This window comes from Mya arenaria, chromosome 10 (assembly GCF_026914265.1).
Source record: "Mya arenaria isolate MELC-2E11 chromosome 10, ASM2691426v1".
NCBI lineage: Eukaryota > Metazoa > Mollusca > Bivalvia > Myida > Myidae > Mya > Mya arenaria.
The window spans coordinates 25,949,376-25,957,123 of NC_069131.1; the positions used below are offsets into that span (position 1 = coordinate 25,949,376).

The following is a 7,748-nucleotide window of genomic DNA, read 5'->3' on the forward strand; positions in this document are numbered from 1 at the left end:
TCATCCTTATCTGGTACTTAGCTTACTCCGCACAACAAGAGTATGAAGTGGTTAGGGCAGAAAACCCAAGCTACTATCAACCACATCAGGAACTCCTCGGTCATTTTTTTTTCGAAAACAACCTCGGTGGTATGCCGGTACATCAGTTGAAGTAGTTCGTATATTGTACAGTCATTATACTATACAATATTATTGTTTAGCACATACATTTTTTATTCCAATGAGCACGGAGGTCGTGTTTTGTCCGTTTTCAACATGAATAGAACACACATTTTAAAAATTAAACATTTTAATATGATTTTTCAATAATGAACGAAACCTGAAAAAATAGTGTTAATAAAGCATTTTATGAAGTCAAAAACAACAACGAACTTTTTCAAATGTCTTCTATAAGTAGTACTGTTTTCTTTCTTTGTCTCGAAGAAGAGGCGCCAAAATCAATTACAAACAAATATGTTGTTAATACAAAACAAAAATGCACCTAAAGACTATATACATATTTTGTATTTTATTGTGAAGATCAACGTATACCGATGGAAAATGTGTTCCAATGAACTCAAAAACTATGTTTCCATACCTCCACCCCCGCTGTTATTACATGTGTATTTTTAAACGTGAAATCAAATTTAATATAAATACCACTGGTATTTATTGCGTGTGTTTAGTTTTCGACTTCAATGTTTTCCCGTGTTTCCCATACTGAGACTTTTGCATTTTTTATCCTATGATACGATCATAATGGTAAACATCATGGTCCAAGAATTTCGTCCGCAGATTCTCCACTGCCGTCTGTTTCCACATTATCTGACGTAGTCAAATTGTTTCTAAGATGATTGTCTTTACTCCATGTACTAGACGTATCTGTTTTATTATGGTTAAAAAGTACGTTTGTCGCCTCTTCAAACATTTCTATGTCCATATACGTCTCATCATATGGAATTTGGTTTTTGTAATTTATATCATCTAATGCTTGTTCAAGCTGCTCAATATTTAAATGCTCACTGTCATGGTCAGTCAAATTATTTGCAATACTAGTGTAGCTATTGCTTGCAGTAATTGCCGTTTCGATAAATGTCTCATTACCTGGTATTTGGTTTTTGTATTTTTTATCATCTAATGCTTGTTCAACCTGATCAATTTTGAAATCCTCACTGTCATCATGTTTTGTCGATTTAACTGCATTACTTGTGTAGCTATTGTTCGCATTAATCGCCGTTTCGTTAACTGTATCGCTATTTGGCGGTTCTGATTTTGGATTAAAATGCTCACTTAGTTCTCCGTGGTCTGATTTATCCATATCTTCATCGCTGTTGCTTACAGTCTGTACTATTTCGTCTCCTTGTGTTACAACATCGGCATAGTGTGTGCAAGAACGATCTGGTTTACAGCGTGGACCACAGAAGCTTTTACCAACGTCACAGCACCTGGAATAAAGCTAATCCACATTTTTCTTTATCGGAAATGTTTACTTGTATCATGGAAATATCATCTGGAAAAACAGTTAATGGCATATGGGTTTTGTTGCATTACGTATCAGGCCATTCTCCTAAAAAATGAAAATTGAGCCTGCTTTGAACATTTCATTATATAGCGTATGCACATAGCGTTTCCTCTTAGACAAAATGAACCAAGCCGTATATTACTAGTATTCTTAAGCAAATGCGAATTACTGATAATTTCTTTGCAAAAAGAATCTTTATAACATTATTTACAGTTATAACTGACCCTACAAGGATACTGGTATAGATAACGTGATATCAAGTGTGCGTCTTCATCGGGCTATGTACACCAGTAAAGGGATTACTTCGTGGCCTTACCACTGGCTAGCAAAATACGTTCTGAGACCTTCGGTCCAATCAGTACACTACTTTTCCTTAGACATGCCTCAATTATTCCATTCAGTGTATTGTTCAAAGTATGATTTTATAGTCAAATGAGGTATATTGGTTACCAACCCATGTTCATGGCAACATTTATCATATGACCACAAGAAAATGACAGAGCAGGGAATGACAAATATACTGGAAGCTGTTTTATCAAAAACAATAAGTCATACGTATTCCTTAGAATAGAACCTATATGTTCAGCCAATGAACTAACAGATAGGCAATCATTATGTAATAGGCTAAATCATTAAGAACTTCAACTTTCGCTATTTAAAGGTCCTCCTACTGCCATTTATCCGGTACACACTCCCTGCGTCTGATTTTGCGTTGGCAATGTGTCAACCAATGAGGTAGTATTCTGAGTTGGATGACACAAAGTAATATTTTATTACGCTCACTCCGCCCATTCTTAATCATTTAAATGTTACTTAATGTCATGTAACTATTACTTGGAGGTGTTCAACAGCGCACCCAATTGCCTAGATTGCTTCTAGGATTCATAATGTTACCGGCCCATTGACATTCAATACATATAAGACAGCAAGGCACTCGTCCATCAAATACCAGAAACAATTAACAAACATTCAGTTTTTAATATACAACACACAGGCACTTGATACTAATCCACATAAATACCACGATCGCTTCTTTTCAAGGCAAGAGTAGTAAATGTGTTGTAAAATGCAGAAACCATTAACAAACATTCACTTTTTAATAGACAACACACAGGCATTTGATACTTATCCACATAAATACCGCGATCGCTTCTTTTCAAGGCAAAAAAGTAACTTCAACTTTCGCGGGTGTTTAAAGGTACGCCTATTGCAATTTATCCGGTACACACTCCCTTCATCTGAATTTGCGTTGGCAATGTGTCAACAAATGAGGTAGTATTCTAAGTTGGATGACCCAAAGTAATATTTAATACGCTCACGCCGCCCATTCTTAATCATTAAAATGTTACGTACATGTAATTTCATGTCACTATTACTTGGAGATGTTCAACAGCGCACCCAACTGCCTAGATATAACATTGCTTCTAGGATTCATGATGTAACCGGCCCATTGACATTCAATACAGATAAGACAGCAATTAAGGCACTCGTCCATCAAATAGCAGAAACAATTAACAAACATTCAGTTTTTAATAGACAACACACAGGCATTTGATACTAATCCACATAAATACCGCGATCGCTTCTTTTCAAGGTAGGAATAGAAAATTTGTTGTAAAATACAGATACAATTAACAAACATTCAGTTTTTAATAGACAACACACAGGCATTTGATACTAATCCACATAATACCGCGATCGCTTCTTTTCAAGGCAAACAAGTAAATTTGTTTTTGAAATAGTATTTTTTACAACGTTTGTGAACTAAATCAGCATAAACTAACTAGCTAACGAACCTGCAAAGTGCATCATGGATGTAGCAAATAAAAGAAGCGTATGTACAGCAGCCCTCGTAGTTTCCACAGCAACCCCAGTCAGTTCCTAGAAGATTCCAGCCCCGTTCGTCTAAACACTACATAAAGTAGAAGCAAGATACCAGTTTCTTTAATTTTGTAGATGATCAAACTGTCTTTAAATACTTATATGTTTCTTTTCAAAACATAATGCATTTTGCTTTCAAAACATAATGGCGTTTGCTTTCAAAACATAATATAGCGTTTGCATAAATAAATACATGCCTTGAACAGCAATATTTTCTCTCGAAGCATAAACTTAACATCCTAAGGATGGAAACAGTATTTCTGGTTCGAGTTGCAACACTGTCAGTGCGCTTCTTAACCTATGTTTACCATCTTTAAATCCGCAAATATAGAGCCAGTAAGAGGGATTTTCCTTTCTGTTCTATTCTTTACACATATAATTCTGATTATACCCATGAATGAAAATGACCTAAACTATTAGTATTTCCTTTGATTCGGAATATACCTTGTACGGACGAACTATTAAATACCAATTTACCTTTGACGTTGTTGATGGCCCGGCTGAGCTTGTTATGTGTGTAGTTAAAGTTGACGTTGGTGGAAGATGTTTTTGTGTACTTATTGTTGTTATAACGACTTCGATATCGGCTGTTGTAGTAGTACATGTATCTTGGTTGCTGGCAAGCCGTAATGACTGAGATGTTGTTTTAATGTCTTCGATATCGGCAGCTGTAGTAGTATCTTGGTTGCTGACAAGCCGTAATGACTGAGATGTTGTTTTAATGTCTTGGATATCGGCAGTTGTAGTAGTATCTAGGTTGCTGGCAAGCCGTAATGATTCAGATGATGTTTTAATGTCTTCGATATCGGTAGTTGTAGTAGTATCTAGGTTGCTGGCAAGCCGTAATGATTCAGATGATGTTTTAATGTCTTCGATATCGGCAGTTGTAGTAGTATCTTGGTTGATGGCAAGCCGTAATGACTGAGATGATGTTTTAATGTCTTCGATATCGGCAGTTGTAGTAGTAGCTTGGTTGATGGCAAGCCGTAATGACTGAGATGATGTTTTACTGTCGTCGATATCGGCAGCTGTAGTAGTATCTTGGTTGGCTGTAACCCGTATTGACCGAGATGTTGTTTTACTGTCTTCGATATCGGCAGATGTAGTAGTAACTGGGTTGGTGGCAAGCCGTAATGTCTGAGATGTTGTTTTACTGTCGTCGATATCGGCAGCTGTAGTAGTATCTTGGTTGGCTGTAACCCGTATTGACCGAGATGTTGTTTTACTGTCGTCGATATCGGCAGCTGTAGTAGTATCTTGGTTGGCTGTAACCCGTACTGACCGAGATGTTGTTTTACTGTCTTCGATATCGGCAGATGTAGTAGTAACTGGGTTGGTGGCAAGCCGTAATGACTGAGGTGTTGTTTTACCGTCTTCGATAGTTGCAGAAGTCGCAACCGGAAGAATATGCGACGTTGTATGTCCCACCATTGAAGAGCCAGTCGTAGATGTTTGATATAAAGTACTGGAACTGGTCGGGAAGAGATTTGTCGTAGTCGAAAGATGGGACGTCGCCCTGGGAAACAGAGGTGAATATACATATATATGCGTATTGTAACGTGCGTCGTCAACACAGCCAACAGTTCCCTTCAGAGAAAAGAATGCTCAACCTTGAAAGGGTCCACTGGACTGTTTATACAGTAAATTTTATTTCCACACAGAGCCTGGGCTTTGTTAATTTACATATTACCAATCAAGTAGACATACGTACTATGAACGTACTTCCGTCGTTAACGGAATGTTATACTATGAAGTTATGAACGCACGCCAGCCTACAGCAGACCGTTACAGTTTGTTCTATATTCAGCTACATAAGTCTATGACCTTCTGCTGCATAAATATATATTATGTTCTTCAAATGACATCCATTCGATTAATAATATTTCCGCTCATGATTTAGTATTTCCTTATACAATTAAGTAGTTCTACTTCGACTACATGGGTATATGACTTTCTGCATGGTTAAATAATGTTTTTTTCTGTCCTGTTCTGTTATGTTCTATAAAAGACGTCATAATTCTTTTTTTGCACAACATTTTCCATTGGTAATAAGATTACGATTTAATCTTCATTTATATAATTTGTTTTTAGACTTAATTCCTTACAGTCCGAACCAAACTTTTTTCAGCCATTTCTATAAGTCTCTTAAGTCTCTATAAGACACATACGTGTACATGAAGTTATATAAAACATTAACAAAGTGTGTGTGTGTGTGTGTGTGTGTGGGGGGGGGGGGGGTTATAATGAAATTCAAATAAGACTTACTGATTGATATCGTGCATGCTCTTGGGACCATGTTCACCATTTCCTGATCCGTCCTCTATTGGAATAAAATAAATGATTTGCATTATACATATATTTATGTAGCATATATGTATAAATCAAATGTACATGTTATTTATATTATATGTAGACAGTTATAAAGTTTTAAAATGAAGTCTATGGAAGCGTCCAGGTGCCAAAGTATAAAGTGTTTTGCAGTATACTTTTTCCTAATTAAGACATTCTCCTAATTACGACTTACTTTTTTTTATTGTGAGATACCAACTCATATTTATGACTTACTAACACGTTTCCATAAAATAATTTGCAGCATAGCTACCGTCGTTTTATTAACGTTGTCACGGGCGCAGCTACATATAGGCCTTGCAGGCCTGGGCCTACATTTTTTTTGAAAAATGACAATTTCAGATAACCAAAAAATGCAATAAAAACTAATAGCTACTCAAACACTTCGAACAACTAAAAAATGTTTCATTTTAACCAAAGTAAAATCGGTGTTTATTTTAACTACGTGCAGTGTAAATGGCTTGATTAGGGTGTGTAATGTGCATATAAGAGTCCCCAAAGTCACTGGCATAGAATCGGGCCTACAAGTTTTTTTTTCACAGAGACTTGAATGTATGATGCAGATTGTCAATTATATAACCCTCGTGGATTTTTTGATTTTATAGAAAGTTGAAATATCGTCGACCAATCATGACTAATAGTTGTAATGTGTTAAATGACGTGATGAGCAGCCCATAAAATGTTGTATTTTTTTCATTTTCAGGATCAAGACTGATTTTACCCAGCTGAGGCCACATGCAACTATTTAAAGTAAGCCAGGGGCAGCTGTTGGGATTTGCTTCATACTTTCAAGTCTCTGTATTTTAGGTCTTAGCCACGCCCCTGGTCGTATGCTTTGGAATGGTGAACAAAATCAATTTTTTGATGCGTGTGTGTTATGTGTGTGGTGTTTTTATTTATGTTACGTGTATATCAGTGTGTGTGTGTGTATACCACGTGATTAATTGCGTCATAAATGCCACATCGGAAGGCAATATTTTGATTTAAAAAAAAAAAAGACCACGGGTCACAACCGATGTAAACAAACACGTAAGTAACGTTAATTTCTAAGTAACGTTTTTGACAGAAAAGATATGAAAATATTTCTCAGCCTATAAAAGACTATGATGTTATTTTCTGCTTCTACAAGTGTTAAATATTTACGATATTTTAATGATGCAATTCTAGGCCAAAATTTCAACTTGTCGGAAATTTGTAGAACAACGCACACTGAAATGGCATATCATTGCATCATTTCTATTGTACGGTTGTAACGATTGTTGTTGTTTTTTGCTCGGATATTTGCATAAAAACAGTACAAATTACATTAAAATGAATATAAATGACATTGGAAACACTTTCAACAATGGAATTTTACGACTTCTGATACGGCAAATCCAAAGTTGTACGTTGACGTTTTTTTACGATTTTTTTTATCATGGCATATCCTTCATGTAGTTATAGGAGTTAGCAGTATCCCGCAATGAACGCCTGTTATTTTATTAGGGATTAGCAAAATCCCGTAATGAACGTTAATTATTTTAGACTGCCCCTTAATCCTGATTCGGGCACGAATCCCCCATACTCAAACACACACCCAGCTAGCTTTTTTCAGGATTGGCACTTATCAGCTGTTAGAACCCCCGTCTACAAAAACATCCATTTAGTATTGCCAAAAATTCAAAATGTTCACACTGAACGATTCCTACCTGTATTAGAAGAATGTACAGTCCAGTTAAACACTAATGAAATACTAAACATCAAGAAACAGTTGGACAACATTTGAGCACATTAACTCACTAACAATTTCATCTAATTGATAAGCAAACTACACTATTACATAAAGAATATTCCTATTATAACACAGATCAGGGCTGAGTTTTAAAATAGCTCCAATTAACAACAACATTGTTGCTTCTGGATTTTGAAAATGGAACATGGTCACGGTAAATTTAGTGTAATCATGACTGCGTCTGTTTGTGCAAGATTGTAGAAGCAAGTATATCTATCAGACATTTCACCACCTGCTATTCTGACT

The 7,748-nt window shown here is 36.0% G+C and overlaps 1 protein-coding gene across 1 annotated transcript; it reads right to left on the bottom strand.

Annotated features, from left to right (window-relative positions):
* Positions 1-412: 412 nt before the first annotated feature.
* LOC128206730 (uncharacterized) lies at positions 413-7,630 on the bottom strand. The gene is made up of 5 exons (XM_052909378.1): positions 7,420-7,630; positions 5,648-5,702; positions 3,860-4,898; positions 3,298-3,413; positions 413-1,424 (listed from the first exon to the last, which is right to left on the bottom strand). The coding sequence occupies exons 1-5, from the start codon at positions 7,490-7,492 to the stop codon at positions 749-751; spliced, it is 1,959 nt and encodes a 652-aa protein (XP_052765338.1). The 5' UTR covers positions 7,493-7,630; the 3' UTR covers positions 413-748.
* Between the last annotated feature and the right edge of the window lie 118 nt (positions 7,631-7,748).